Source organism: Coturnix japonica, chromosome 5, assembly GCF_054131305.1.
Source record: "Coturnix japonica strain WE chromosome 5, WE-NBRP24, whole genome shotgun sequence".
NCBI classification, from domain to species: domain Eukaryota; kingdom Metazoa; phylum Chordata; class Aves; order Galliformes; family Phasianidae; genus Coturnix; species Coturnix japonica.
This window is the reverse complement of record NC_140667.1, coordinates 29,406,857-29,422,953: the sequence shown is the minus strand read 5'-3', so window position 1 is coordinate 29,422,953 and position 16,097 is coordinate 29,406,857. Positions and strand designations below refer to the sequence as shown.

Below are 16,097 nucleotides of genomic sequence, written 5' to 3'. Positions count from 1 at the left end.
ACAGTAAGTATAATATATTAAGTACATTGTAGTTGGACATTACTAAGACTGTAACACACAAAATGGAATTCCTTTACTCTGGAATTTTTAAGGTTCGACACACATTTGAGAGAGATGCTATGGACAAACTGAATTCAGTAACGTGCAAATACTGATGTCAATACAACAGCTTTGCCTCTGCTATCTGATCATAAACAAATATAAACAACAATAAAACCATTTAAATCAACCTAACAAATATTCAACAGTTTTAACTGAATATCAGCACCAAGATTTTTAGCAGACCATTTTCAGCAGATCTCTAAATCGAATTAGTTAACTATACAGTTCAGTTTATAACACTGTAGCCTAACCTTGAAATATGTGAGTCTAAAAATGGTTTTCTCATCTGGGAGGAGAAGCAGCTGGGAGCATTGCCATAGCAACCATCTCATTTCCAAAGAGACTCCATGACTTTTGTTACTCTCCAGCAACCTCACAAATGGAATTGAACAGTGAAGAAAAACAAGAAAAGGGAGGAGTTTTTCAGAGAATCATAAACCAGCAAGGTTCAAAAAGACTACAATACCATCTAGTCCAACCCTTAGCACCAATACTTAGTACACTTTATATTATTAAAGTATATCACACATAAAAAGGTGCAAAACAGTTATATCTATGAAGGACAGCAAGCAAATTTCTTGTAATACTGATTTAAGATTGAATGAGGCAGAATTCCTCATGTGTGTTTCTTCCCTACTAATCAAGGGGGCTGAAAGCAACAGATGACTTTTAGGGTTAGCTACTGGGATTTAAGTTTCCCAGTGTGTCTGTAGCTCCTCATGAAAAATGTCATTTCCTCCCCCCCCCCCCCCCCCCCAAAAAAAGGAAAAATGGTAAATAAGTCATTTTTTAAATGTTTTCAGTGAACTTTGGCTGACTCTGTATCTTTCTGATATTCTCTTCAGAGTACACTTGCAAGGCTTGAAAAATTCTACAATGAAGCACGACTCAAACACCTTACAAAGGAAGCACTGCAACCTGATCCGATCTTTCCATGACAAATGACCTCTCCATCATTAGCTGGCTACCTGGTGATAGAAATAATTGGTTTCTAACACTGAAGCACTTGAAAACACAAGCGATGTACACAATTATTTCTGCCAGCACCAGCTGAAAAGCATTTGCTAGAGCAATTTCAACAAGACCTTTGTAGTCCTCATAAAAATGAAGGGCAAATATATGTGGAAAAAAATCCTGTATAAATAGCATGTGAAGAGAATCGGCAGGGAAACAAAGTGAACCAAAAGAGGGAATATCAACAGTACAGTGAAATCCAAGAACAATGAGCGGATTACAAGATGAGTTTTCTCAGGGAATATTGACCAACTGTCTGTAGATTCACACGTCATCTGTCAGGGACCTCTACAAAGCTACAAAAAATTATTTTCATGAAAGGACTGTCTAAATACTTTTATCACATATACTGTGGTTCAATTCTCTGAATGCTTTTAGTAAATACGACAGCAAATGATACACACATTCCAATTCAAGCCTGTCTTTTAATAATTATTCCACCTCTCATTTGAGGTCATTCTCTCCGAATAATAACAGTATTTACTAATGAAAAAAATACAGACTCTTTAGGAGGCTTAATCTTGATCCCAAACTTAGGTATTCCTTCATGGTGTTTAACTACAATAGTTAAGAAGTTAGGTCTGTATTAATGCAACTCTTATGTTTCATACCTGTCAAGTTGAAGCAATTTGAATCTCATATGTGGTGTGGATAATCAAAACAAACTGATGATAGGAAATCAAACACTCCTCCTTGCTCCTCAAAATAAGTACCAGTGTTCAAAACTTGATTTTATTCTGACTCCAGGCATGTGACAACTTACTGATTATTTCTCAGGATTGTCCTTGCACCTACATTTGATCAGCTTTTGAGTTTGCACATCTTGTTCTCCCAACTTAAACTCAAAAGGAAATGTTACATGTGTGCACTGTAAAGTTAAAAAACAGACAGACACAGACAAAGGAAAAAAGAAGAGAAATTCTTAAGATTGCAGACAGCATTTCTAATATTTTCAAAATTATATTCACTTGAATCTTCTTCAACATCTTTCAAAATCATTTAACCATGTTTTGTATTAATTTACTAAACTGTAATCAGTTTTAAAGAAACAGTTCAAAATCAACTTTTGGTCAAGAAATGACATGACAGGTTTTCTTTCTTTTGCATGCTCAGTACCACTTGCCCTTGACTGAATGACAGACTTTAATTTTTATTCCTGTCAGCCACGCGGAACCAAACACTTAATAAGAATGAGCTCAACTCCAATCTGTTCTTGCGCATCATCAATAAAAGTGATAACTAGTTAAGTTCTGCTTGCACAGAGAATTATGTTGTCATTAAAACTTCATAATCTTACTGGAAACAAAGCATTACATGAGAGCCACTGCCAATAAAGTCTTAAAAGTAGACAGGCTTCTCCTGAAAAATCTTTACTATTTTTTGATGATACAGGATTCATAATTTCATATGGATTTTAAAAATAAATGAAACAACAACAAAACCTGTGACTTCAAGGAGCTTCTACATTTCATCTGGAAATAGACTAAAACTAAATACTATTCCCACAGACAATTTTTTGAGTACAGTATCCTCACACGGTATTAAGTTTAAAACATCTGTTGAAGTATAAGGCCCTGCCTTTATGGATGCTGAAATGACTAAGGACTTGTGATATTCTAATGTTTGCACAGTTGATATTAATTACTTTTTGGCACTTAAGGTGTAATAACACAACTGTGGACAACGTTTCTTTTTGCAAATATATTTTAAATATATTTTTGCAAATGTAGGTATACGTGCTCTGATGAGTGGACAGGTACACAGTTTTTACCTCACTCATACACAATCTGCAGACAGAAATAAAGGGAACATCAACTTGAAATCCAGTCAATTAAAAACAATTAGATTTCAGTATTGCAAGTAACCCCAATGCTATCACCATGCTTGAATGGTTTTACAGTCTTCTTCATTTTTTAATCATTTTTCTTTTGTCCCTCACTGCTACACAATATCAACTATTAGGACAACCCACTGCAAAAGAAACAAAGAAAACCATGAAGTACTTCACAAAATGAAAAACAAACAGCTGCAATAAAAAGAGAAACCAAAACCAGACAATCCTGAGAAAACCCAACACGACTCCACCACTCATTTTCACAGAATAACTGCAGGTACAACTTGGTTGACAATTTTCCTACAGTAGCTTAGTATACACTGACAAATTTCCAGGCGCAAAGGATAGTAACCATACAACAGATGTTTCACAATGTGAGAAAAGTCTTTAAGGCTGCGGAGTATTTTGGCTCCTGAATCATCTCTAGCCTTTTTCCCTTTTCACTGGAAGGTATTCACTCATTCAAGTTTCTTAAACCGTTACTATTACATTTTCATAGCTCTAAAAACTACTTTTAAGTTACACCTGTATTAGTGTATTTCAGTTACACCTGTATTAGTGCTGTACTATTAGTGTCCACCATTAGGAAAAATCCTTTACTTCCTTGTTTGTAGTAGGTATTATCTGAGAGAATCACAGCTGCTGACTATATGCAACCTGTACCCAATTAAAAGTTCCATAACACCTAAATGGAGATGCTTAAATGGATCTTAGTGATGTGGTATCCTTTCTACTAAATTTGCAAATAATATATATTCAAATTGCCTAGATTTCTTAGAAAATCTTGATAGATGGCTATTTAGAAGGGCTTCTATAATACATATGTACAAAGAGCAATACATAAATGCTTAATAAAGGTATTCTCTGGATTTTCTTCAGTAAGCTCATAACCACTGTTTGAATATCTCACCTGCATTACTAAACTGATCCTTAAATCTGTGAACTGAGCTTCTCACACTCTCTCTATACATCTGCAAAAAGCCTGAACATTGCACCATGACCCAAGATACCCGATTCTAGATCCTAAGCTCTCATCACAAATATACATCCCAATCACCAACCAGCCTTTCTATTCAAAACAAAATCCACAGAACTTATTATTCTCATCTCTAACGCATCAAAAAGATTAAAAGCACAACTACATATCTTCAAGGTTTAAACCAGGGATGTTAGACATCAATATATTAGCTTTCTTCCTTAAATGTTAAGGAAACATCTTTGATAAAGTCATTGAAAAAATTATTTCATTACCTCCCAGACCATTTTATACAAACGATTAACAGTTAAAAAATGGCTTCAGCAAGGTATATCCCCTCTCTCTTCAATGCAGTCTGTTGTGAATTCATTTGAAGCTACCCACTTATTCAGAATATGGCTAAATAAGCTTTTAGATTACAGATCATTAAAGGTCAGGAAGTCAATTTAATGACTCACACTTACTGCCATAAACATGGAGTAGTAGTGAAGAATAAGCTTTCCTGCTCATTAAAACATTTATAGCCAGGGGAACTGTGAACTGCATCCAATTCTGATCCACAAAGGAATTGCTGGACTCTGATACAGCAGTTTCAGGAAAAAAAGGGCTGACTATTCCATGGGCTTCTTCTGAATTTTTATTGGATTCCCCCCTCATCCTTCCCCACCCACACCCCCCAACTCCAATCTCTTAACAAAAAACATTTCATTGCCCAATTTCTGCATTCTCCCTTTTAAACGGATTGAGACCCTGAAAAGAGAAAATGTAAAAGGAAGAAATGTTACCGTTCTGAACTTCGTAAAAAGGCAAAACTTGTCATTATCATTAACTACTGAATAAACTGTGATTAAAACCAGCTAACACAATTTCACTGTCATACCACTCACTGCTAAAGAAAACAAACTCATTGCTTGTCTTTCCAAAACAGCATAATAAAACTAATTGCTCCACCTTCAAAGAACTTCTCCATTCCTTTCCCTTAAGTTCTTCAATGAGATGCTGTTGAAAGAAGTGGTTTGTTTTTACAAAAGCAACGTGACTTTTGCTGAACACTCCTTTCAGTAAATCCTTCTAACAAGCATATCTGAACAGGAGGCTCTTGTATCTACCGGACACTTTTATTTTGTATACAAAAAAAGACCAACTAATCCAAAACAAAACTTGTGATAACAAAACGTGCATTTTACTCTGCAAGGACAAAAACTTTCTTTCATTACCCAAAAACAACACCGGTTTATTTCTCCTGACAGCTACTGCTGTCATTTCAATTTGCAAAACATTAAATCTTGTGGAAGGCAGCTACTTTTTCACCTTCCCTCTGGAGCTACTGGGAAAAGACAATAAAGACAAAATAAATCAACCATTCTGAAAGAGGAAAATTTTGCAATGGACTTCGCATTCCTAGAGAGAGTGCAATACGAGGTTTCAACAATTTCAGAAAAGGAGTGGGACTTACCCTCCTAGTATATCTGAAGGTTTTTCTCTCATCTTTTAGATTTTGTGCTCTCTTTGGCCACAAATCATACCAGTGATAAGATAAATACACAGCACACAAAACAACAGTGGGAGCCAAGTGTTGAAAACATTATACTTGTGGTTGGGAAAGGAAGTATCTAAGCTAAATGTTTATCATGTTATGCTGGTACACAGAATCCATAACTAACTTGACAGATCTTCAAAGACTTTCTGATGATGGACAGTATTTTTTCCCCTCAAAAAAGAATTGCTCATAGAAACAGATCAGAGCAGAACACGGCAGTAAACAAAAATGGAAAGTCCTTGAACAGAGGTGATTAGGCAGCAGTTCAAAAATAAAATTATTTTAGAACTTAATCTGACAAGTATATACATCAAATTACATAGTAAACCCACACCTCAGTTTTGAAAGGAGGTTTGTTTTAGAAATTAACAGAAACATAAAATATTAAAGTCGACTTCACTCCAAACTATCATCTTTGAATTTGTTTTTATATCCTGCTCAAGTGACAACCTCTGGTGGCAGCTGTGATGGATGCATGTGGCTCAAGGCAGGTCTGGGAGACAGGAAACAACACAATAGCCAAGAGATAATTCAGCACACAGTAATACATACTGCTATTTCTCCTTGAGTGTAACCCCTCATTTATTCCACAACAGACACTCATTACCGTTTAGCACATCATATAATTTATAACATTCTCTACAGAGCATTAGTTAATTCCATAACTTTTATACAGATACTGTACAGAAGCCACGTCCTCTTCTGCTTACTGTCAAGTACAAAGCAGCTTATACAGACTTAAAAAAAAAAAAAAAAAAAAAAGCTACACACCACAGTTGTAGCATACCGTGTTTTGTGCCAAATAAAAGGTTGCAGTAGTGGCTTTTTGATATTTCAAGACAAATAAACATGATACCACATAACAAACAGTTGTGCAAACTCAGGCCTGGAGGAGGACATAACTACCTCCTTTTTCCAGAACTACTTTTCCCTGCTTTACTGCTACTACTACCAGACTTGCTGGAAGATTTTGAAGAAAACAGTCTTGTCATGAATTCAGAGACATCTGGCAGCTCGTGGTTCGAATTCAACATGTTCATTGACTGCTCCATTTCCTGCATGAAAAAATATCAGATAACAGCTCTTTATTTCTATGCAATTTCTATGGCTTTAGATCATAGCATGAACATGTATAAAAACTCTCAAACACAACTTGTAGCCTTTCAGAATACACACTGCTACACATCTTTATGCAACTGCAGCCAAATGCCCAGCTACGCACAGAAACATAAAACCCCAAAACTAAAAGCACTAACATACGGAAAAAGTAACCATGTCTTAAGCAGTCTTACAGGGCAACCAACTCTTCACATAAAATCTTTTTCTTAAAGAAAAATAATGCCATTAAAATAGTTATTTTCAGCATTACTTGCTTCCATTTTAAAACAAAAGCTTTTGAGCAGATTATCAGATGCATATTCTCATAGATTTTGCACTCATTCACATTTTCAAAACTCACCCTCTCAATTTAGTACTGTTTATGCCAAAAGTAATACATTTTTGAAGGGACTGGGTATTTGTATTGTACTAATTCATAACATCAAGCTATCGGTGTAAAACAGCTACGTTTTCTTTCTTGTTTCACAAGATCATATAACTAGTTAACCTTAATATAAATTTCACTTTTAGACCTATAAGGAGCTATGATGGCCTTTGTTACAATTATATCTATTCTACACCTATACATCGTAATTCTGCTTGCTGTTATAGTATTAAATTATTAACTTCCTATATGAACTATTATTGAGCTGATACCATAAAGAAACAAGCTAGCTCAAAAATACAGTATAAGCTCCACACTCAACACAGACAAACTGAAGTTAGGTAGAATTTAATAAATGGAATGTCATAAAAACTGAGCTGGGATAAACTACTTTCTCTCATTCTTTGAAGATAATTTAAATTATAAGCAAGATTCCTTCAACTTGAAGTTTCTCCTTAATAAGTCATACCGGTCAGCTAATGAGAACTAAACCATTGGCACTGCTCATTGTTTATCATCAGAATAGCCTATCTACATACAATGTTGTATGGTGACAATAATTAAAAGATGATAGTTGTAAATACCTAAAAGGTTATTTACAGGAAAAATTCACCTATATGGAAGCCTTCAGTCTGCTGGGAACTGCTGAAGCAATCTCCACCAAGGAGCAATATCCAAGAGATGCTGTTTTAGTGGTGGTCAGCCCTTAAATGAGGTCTAGAGGAGGTGGAGTCAAGCTCCACCCCTTCCGGGAGCACAGCTAAATTACTCTCACCTGTGTTCCCACAGCTGACCTGACACTTTCCTCAGCTGATTAATCAAAGGTTCAGGCTGTGATTACCAATTTCCCATACAAATATCAAATGGGTTAAAAAAATAAATCAGGTGTAAATGATTTTTAAAAATTCAAATTGCAAAGCTCAGCTTGGTTTCAAGATACCACAGATACGTGGCACATATATGTATTAAAATCAGAATTAAAGCTATATAGTTCTGTCACTTGTACAATACGCATTATTTTATTAAATAAAAAAGGGGGAAAAAAAATGGTTCAGGCACCTATAAAGAACTACTGAAGACAGTGGTCATTTAGAGGAGTTTAAGCTAACCAAACCCTGAAAAAGCAGCCACCCAGGACAGACAAGGAATACTGCTAAGAACAAATGATTTAGCAAACACCTTGAGTCTCCATTTTGTCCTAGCCTTCTGCTAGTCAGCATTTGGCATGGCAAAAGGATAATAAATCAGATAATTTAATGACTACAGTAAGATTCTGAATCATATACACTATTGTAACATCTCAACAGTCTTGTAAGCTCCATAGTTTTAAGTTAATGGATAAGACCACACCATACTCTTCATAACACAGCTGACATCAAACGGTAACTGAAAACCACGTGCTAGATTTAAACAGTCCAAAAATACACAGATAATAGTCTTCGAAAAATTACATTTACAGTTCTAAAGATATGCTGGAAAACAACAGTGGTGCTGTAATGCATTCAAAACTTTTAATTCAAATGCATTCAAAACAATTCAATCCTGTGTTGTGCTGTTTAACAGCAAACTAACTAGGCTGAAATAACAGAATTTTAACAATGACATAAATAACTGCAAAAATTATGCCACTAAGACATCCTTTGAAGTCCAGTTTTAGCCATCATCTCTCTGCACCTTAGAATGTCATTACATTTGTTCCTTGTATCTCCAAACCTTTGAACCTACTTACCCGTCTCATATCAGGATCACTGGTGTTGACGACTTTAGGCAAAAGCACAAATATCAGTAATGGAAGTACCATCATCACAACCTATACACACACACAGCACACAAAAAAAACAACAGCAAGCATTTATTCAGCTTATGTGCTGCTAGGATATTTTTATACATCCTGCCATCGAGATTTTAATTAAAATACCAATTTCTAGAACAACTGCTTTCTGAGTCAATTACCCTGAATGAGAAATCTGATTGTCAGGACAGAAACCAGAAGTTCCACATAACACATTTCAAACTTGGACCATTCAAGTAAACGTTTGCCTTTTAACTGCTACAATTAAAGTCTTGCAATGTGTTCCTCTCTACCCTAGAAGAACATTGTATTGTCAAAGGAACCAGCCTATTTTCAGATGAAATACATTTAACAGAGTTGCTATGCAGGGAGGAAAGCAAACAAATAAAAACAAAAAGAAAAAAGACCAAGGCAAAACAAAGAGAAACAGCAAAAAAAGCCTCAAGAACACTAAAAACCGACCACCTCAGAAGAATAAACTGCGCATATCTTGTGTGAATTATTTTCATTCTCCGTGTTCCAAAGAACTGCTACGTTTGGAACCTTTGCACACTTTTCACCTTTGTGTGCTGCTTGTACATACCATGGGGTTCATGAGGAAATCTGTCCATCCCCAAGATTCTCTCTTGATGAAGTACGAAGGAGGTCCAGAAGATTTCATCTGGAGCGGGTATGGCAGCCTGACAACTTCTGAGGTTTTGATGTAATTCACATATCTTGCTCTAGGAAACGAAATGTGAATATTTAACACAATCTTCAAAGAAAATTAATGATTATTAAATATTTCATGCGAAGTTTTAAAAACAGACTACAAATGAAACCATCTGGTAAGCAGTGTCAGACATGCTTCACTTTTCAGAAGCTTATTTCTCTCAGTAGAATTTATATTTCATATGACCAAATAATAGTCATTTCAATACTAATTTGACTTCTGCCCACATTTTATTTCAGGATAGCTACAGGAGAAAAAACAAAAGCAAACCAACAGAACTCCTTTTTAACTCACTCATTCCCACTTACTTTAAGGCAATAAACGTGAGAGGAAGAAAAGAAGCTATAGTTTGGATTTTAGGAAATGTACTCCAGAAGCAGTGTGAAAGGAAGGTGGAATACATGGTCTGAAATAGAAGCAATGGATCTACACCACTGTTTACATTACTTTTGATGTTACGCAGTCAGGCACACTTACTATATCAATACAGAAGCAAACCTCGTAAGGCTCACCTCATTTTGCCTTTTGAGGTTATGTCGACTCTAACAGGCTCAAATTTATGAGCAGGAGATATAACTTCTACCACATAAGATCCCGAAGGTACATCATGAACCACAAAGCTTCCATCTGTCCTGAAATAAACAAACAAACAAATAAATATTCCATTGCATTTCAACATACTCCAATGCACTGGAGGGTATTGGTTTTATTTTTGCCCCTGAAGAAGAAACTGTATCAGTCTCTATTATAAATCTTTACATGATAATATTGACAAAAAGGAAAATTAAGATCACCCAATACCAAGCCCGTTAACATCATTAGCACAAATGACAACACAGACAAAAATGGCCAGTTGCATTAAAGATTTCCTATCACAGAATGGCTTGTTAAGCCATCTTCTTGCTGGAGGAATAACTTAATAACCTAAGCAATATTTAAAATGGTTAGATTTCTTGTGCTAAAATGATACAGTGAAACTTAGTTTCCTTCTGTAGTTCTGCTGAAATTAAAAAACAAATTTCCATCCTACATCGCGTGGGCAGACATTAAATATGACTTACAAAGCACAAAAAAAAAAACCCACATTTTCTGCCCTTACTGCAAAACAGATAACTTCACTTTTAATTGCTTCTTTTACAACTAGCCCACGCTGGAAAGCTCTATCACAACAATGAGGAAATTAAGAGCTCCGAATACGAACACAAGTGATTTTTTAGACAGATTGCTTTTATTTTAAAGTAAGTAACTTCAATATTAAGTGAAAATAATTGAGAAAGGATACTTGTAAGACTCGGCACAAGCTGTCATCAAATTAAAGTACAGAAGCTTGTAGGTTTCCTCCTACACATTTCCAGAAGCTTCCAAGAAGGAAAACTTTGTGTTCTCTGCCTGTCTAAAATTACTATCAAATACATTCCTTCTAAAAATAATACTCAAAGACTCAAAAAAAAAAAAAAAAACCTCAAAAAAAAGTAATAAACCTCAATGCATTTGAAAGACATCCTGAAAACAAATAAGTGAACCTCCTTAGAAGTGATTTCTGTCTTCATACCAGTTCTCTCAAAATTCTACATCACTTCAGAGCTCTCCCACAATTAAGACAAAAATAAGCAGTGACGCATAGGTAGATTTCTCTAATATTCTATGTGACAGTTTGAACTCCTAAGAAAAAGAGGTAAGATTATCATACTTTGCAGCTATATTAAGGACTTTCCATGGGAATTCCCTTTCAATTTTCCCATTCTAATAGTATTTCAATGAAATTTGATGAGTTTCTCAAAAGACTCACTTGACAAGGTGAGTTCTCATTTCACATAGAGATACACAAGAGCGCCATTCTCAAGGAATAAAAAGGTTGAACTTTTAGTTCAGTGGGGAAACTCATCAACTTATAAAAATACTTGTAATAGAAAACTGCTCTTGAAATATTCAGCAGTAACTTTGCTATGTCAAATAGTTGTTTCCCTCTTACTGGTAACTGAAAAGACTTTCACTTAATAAATAACCCATCCCTGACTGAGAAATGGTGACCAAAATATCTCCTGATAACCCAAATTTAACCCTGCCAGTGAAAGGGAAGGACCCTTCTACTCAGCCTTGAATACCACTATTAATGATAAAATTTCTTTCCTGACTGGTATTTCTTTCCAGCAGTGCCCTACCACCCAGTGACGTGCTTAGCACAGGTGAACAGAACACTACTACATAGCACAGCCTTTTAGCTGAAACATACCATACTTGTGGTGGCCCAGCATCTATGCAGATGTTTATCTAATTAACTAAGTTAATTCAAGTGCACTATTAATCTCTTGGCTTTGTGTTATCACATAATCTGGTGAGTCTACTTCTAAACATATGAAATTAACGTTAGTGAAGAAGTGCGTTAACCAGGTTATGCTGTTACAAGCATTGTGTGCTTTTAGCTGAGATTATTTCCCCACATTTCAGAAATCTCCAGCTACAACAGCCAAGTATTTAGAAACACGTGAACCCCATTATGTTTTTACAAGAGATGTAAACATGATGCAAGGCACCTGCAGCTGGGGTGCACTGCTCCATCAAGTGCTATACTGACACAATTCTGTTGTGTCAAGTAAGATCTGCTGTGCATCTGCTGTGTTTGCCCATACAAAGATCAGAACCTCTGCTGCAGAGGGAATAACACAAAACAGCTGTATTTATAAGGTAGTGTATCTTATTTCATGTGAACTTCCTCATTTTAATACACCATTTTAAGAACAAGATATTATGCTGCACTAAAATCAGATTTTAGAATTATGCAAGACTGTGAAAGTGAATTTCATCCTTAGCTGTGCGGGTATCTTCTGAATACCCCCAGATCCTCAGCTGATCGGAATATACTCACTCCGACCTGAGGCTGAGAGGCCTTACGCGATGTTTCAGGGCTTCCAAATGCACACGCACCTACACAGCTTTCCCTGCTATTATGAAGACTTCGCTGGTACCGCAGATAAGTCCCACACCCCGCAAAGTATCTCCCTAACTTCTGGCAGCCCCAAAGCCCGCGGCCTCAGCCCGGACACCCCGCAGAATCTCACGGTCCCAGAGCGGGACGCGACTGAGGCGACCCGCGGCCGCCGCCATCTTGCGGCCGGCACCGCAGCGGGGCGGGGTGCGGGGATAGCGGCCCACGGCGCCGAGGGATCCCCCGGCAGAACCACCCCCCGCCCGGAGCTCACTTCAGGAAACCGACGTGTTCTTCCCCGTCCACGAGCACCCGAGCCCCCGCGATCCAGTCCTGGGGCTTCACCCCAGGCACCACGGCCCGGCCCTCGATCTTAAACCGCTCCCCGGGGCCCGCTCCGCCCGGCGGCTCCGCAGTGCCGGTCGCCTCCGAGCCTGCAACGCCGGGGGCCGGCGGTGAGGCGAACAGGCAGAGCAGCAGCAGCAGCCACACAACGCCGCCCCGCGCCGACATCGCCGTCACCATCACCGCCGATCAGCTGCCACGGCGCATGCGCACGGCGCGACACACCTCAACTCCCCGGGACGGCCGGCACCGGAAGCACCGCGACGAGCTCTACGCTCAGTAGAGGAAGGCGCCGCCATTTTGCGTCACGTAGGCGAGCCAATAGGAGCGCGAGCTGCGCGTCCGCGGTTCGGGGCGAAGCGGAAGCGCTGCGCTGGGCTGGGCTGTGCTGTGCTTTGCCGCTGGGGGGCGCTGCGCACACGGGGCCGCTTCAACACATGGCGGGATTGGGGCGGTGCAACGGGACTGAAGGGACGGAACTGCGGCACGAAGCCGCGCTGCTGGGAAACAGCAGAACAACTCACTTCTCTTTTTCCAACCCCACTCCAAGATAAGGGCACTGCGAGTGGTAACCGAGAGCACAGACGTGAAGTGAGAGAATGGGAAAATGTGTCAATAACGTTGGCCTCAAGTGCCGCCTCTGAACCTAATGAGATCAGTGCCCCCCTAGAGCCTGCGGGCAGAGCAGCAGCACGAAATGCTACTTCGTGCTATGAGCAGGTTCAGTGCCAGAGCAAGAGGGCTGACACCTGCCCTGCCCATTGCCCCTCCGTGTAATACATCCTGTCGTGTCACATGTACCCACTGCCGCATACACCTGCCTCTCCCCTGTCGCTTAACGTCAGAGTTAATTACTGAGCTCATTAGAAATATTATTTAACTATTAAAGCACGTTTGGATGTTATGAACGCAGCCCTAGGCCTCAGCTGATACTGAACAAAAACATTTTGCTCTGCCTAACAGGATTCTGAAATCGTGTGTCACTCCCTGAGAGTGGAATAACGTGAATGATGTCTCCATTACTATTTTTGAGCTGTGCTGTTCTATTTTGGATGGACACGATGAATAAGGTTCTTCTCTTCACAAAAGTTGAAACAGCAGCAGTTCCGGAGGTGGAAACATTTATGTTCTATAAATGATCAGTGCTAGAAAATGCTTCTCTGAGTTGTAGGAGCTCACAGTCACTTTTTTCCACTTTGTTAATGAAACAGACACCTAAATAAGATCACCAAACAGCAGCATGTTATAGGAAGCCAGAGTGCTATTTCCAGGATGACACCAGCAGAAGGTAGCATTTCATACTGACATATCATGTTACTATATTTATACAGAGTTACTGGAGAAATGCTACTTAAATATCCTTAAGGAGTGTTTTAGGATGCTCTCTATTGGGTGCTCTCATATCACATAGAGTGGTCTGGGCCCCCAGTTTTAAGGCGTTCATCAACCATAGATTTGTAAGTACCAAATAAAAAGAGCCAGAAGATTTATTTTTATAACATAGACAGTACAGTTAATTAATTTTTAAGCCTGATGAACCCGAATAAAAGAAAGCCACATTGGTTCTTTCACACTATCTAACCCAAGAAACTTCTCTACATGCCATCCAGCTACCAAATGGACACACTAACTAGCCTCTTCTCTATTGTCCATTCCTCACAAAGAAACTCTCCCTGAGCTCAGATTTCAGATACATCTTTGTTTTTATAAGCGCAAAGTTTCTAATAGCTGTATGGGCATGAAACTTTTATACAGATAGTTAAGCAAACAGTTTCCCTGCTCTCACCATGGAACTTCTTTGCATATTAGGAGCTGTACTTCATATACATATACTGGTTACCATATTTTGAAGTGTACACAACTGAGAAAATAATTCATTTGGTGGACTCCTGACTTTTTCATTAGGACTAGCTATATTAGCATCTTATTTGAGTGGACATGATATTATAAGCTTTTATATCATGGTGTTGTAGGTGTTTACATTCTAGGTAGAAAGAACCAAAGCCCAAAAACATAGTACAAATAAAATAAATGAAAATGTTCAGGTATACACTTATCAAAGCCAACTTCTGCTTTTTTAGCGTTTTATCTGGACGACTTTCTATTTCTTACTGGAAGAATTTTCACTATTAGCCAGGTTCTGTCTGTAGCTTGATGCCAAGGGAATGCCTGATCAGAAGATAGATAAAACTGCCAAGCAACAGCTTCAGTTTACTTTGAAGCAACAGAACCATTTCATCAGCCTTCTCAAAGTACAATCAGGAGTGACTTCCATGTTTGAGAGCTGTCTCCTCATTGATGGATTCATTTGACTAACAGCTACATAGAAACTGGCAAATTCCTGATAGGTTCTGCTCTGCTCACAAGCACATTCTCACTTCTGTCTGATTGGGTTCATTCAACCAGCTGTCACTGTTTGTGCAAACCTGTCAGCCAGATGGATGAATCCCTAATAGGCTGAGCAGAGTGGAGGTCTAGACTAATGTAATGCCATCACACTGATAATACTGAAATCTGTATCTCCAGGTTCTTGTCACTTCTGTTTTCATGTACTAACCGAAAAGCAGAGGAGATACATTAAATTCCTCTGAACTCCCTAAGTGCATCACAGTGCAGGAGCATTGCAGCTGTTTGGAAACAATCAAGTATTCTGGGATTCTGGTGAATAGAAGAAGCAAAAGAGTTTCTTCACCCAAGAGAAAAATGATTTTATACTTAAAGCTTATTTTTGTGCTGATTTTTTCACAGTGTGAGCACTAGGAAAACTTACTATATACAAGTTTGCTTGTAGTTCAGAATTAGCAAAGCATTTTCATGAACAATGCAACTTTGAACATATCAGTGCAACTTCTCCGAACACTTTTATTTATATAAAACTTAACTCTTTGGATAATATTTAATTTACTTCTGGAAATGAACAAGATACCATAACTGATGCTGGTTTACTTTAATGCACTGGACATCTGCTGGACCACAGCCAGCAGCAGCCCAGAACCTGTTTACTGTGTGATTCAGCCACAGGCAGAGCTGTTGGTCGTCAGCAAACAAGAAGGGAGCAGCTGTGGCCATCTTACCACAGTCTTATCATGTTCTCTGAGTCAGTCCTCCAGGTGGTGTGCAGGTATTGAGGCCATGCCTAGTATATCAGAACAGTGCCATTTCACAAATGCTGTATGAAATCAAGGACATGAATGTGACCGGTCTAAAAAACAAATAAAAAGTTGATGTGCTTCAGAACACCCATACCTACAGCAGTTACACTGTCTTTCGATGATAAAGATTTGTATTATTTCAAACAAAGAAGAAAAACAAAAACATCACTAATCAAGCATCAGAGAATTGTGTCTGTAGAAGCAATCAGCACTAGGCCCAG

At 38.3% G+C, this 16,097-nt stretch overlaps 1 protein-coding gene across 1 annotated transcript; it reads right to left on the bottom strand.

Annotated features, from left to right (window-relative positions):
• Nucleotides 1-5,025: 5,025 nt before the first annotated feature.
• On the bottom strand, nucleotides 5,026-12,935 carry EMC7 (ER membrane protein complex subunit 7). The gene is made up of 5 exons (XM_015864795.2): nucleotides 12,654-12,935; nucleotides 9,966-10,085; nucleotides 9,325-9,463; nucleotides 8,679-8,759; nucleotides 5,026-6,521 (listed from the first exon to the last, which is right to left on the bottom strand). The coding sequence occupies exons 1-5, from the start codon at nucleotides 12,902-12,904 to the stop codon at nucleotides 6,369-6,371; spliced, it is 744 nt and encodes a 247-aa protein (XP_015720281.1). The 5' UTR covers nucleotides 12,905-12,935; the 3' UTR covers nucleotides 5,026-6,368.
• Between the last annotated feature and the right edge of the window lie 3,162 nt (nucleotides 12,936-16,097).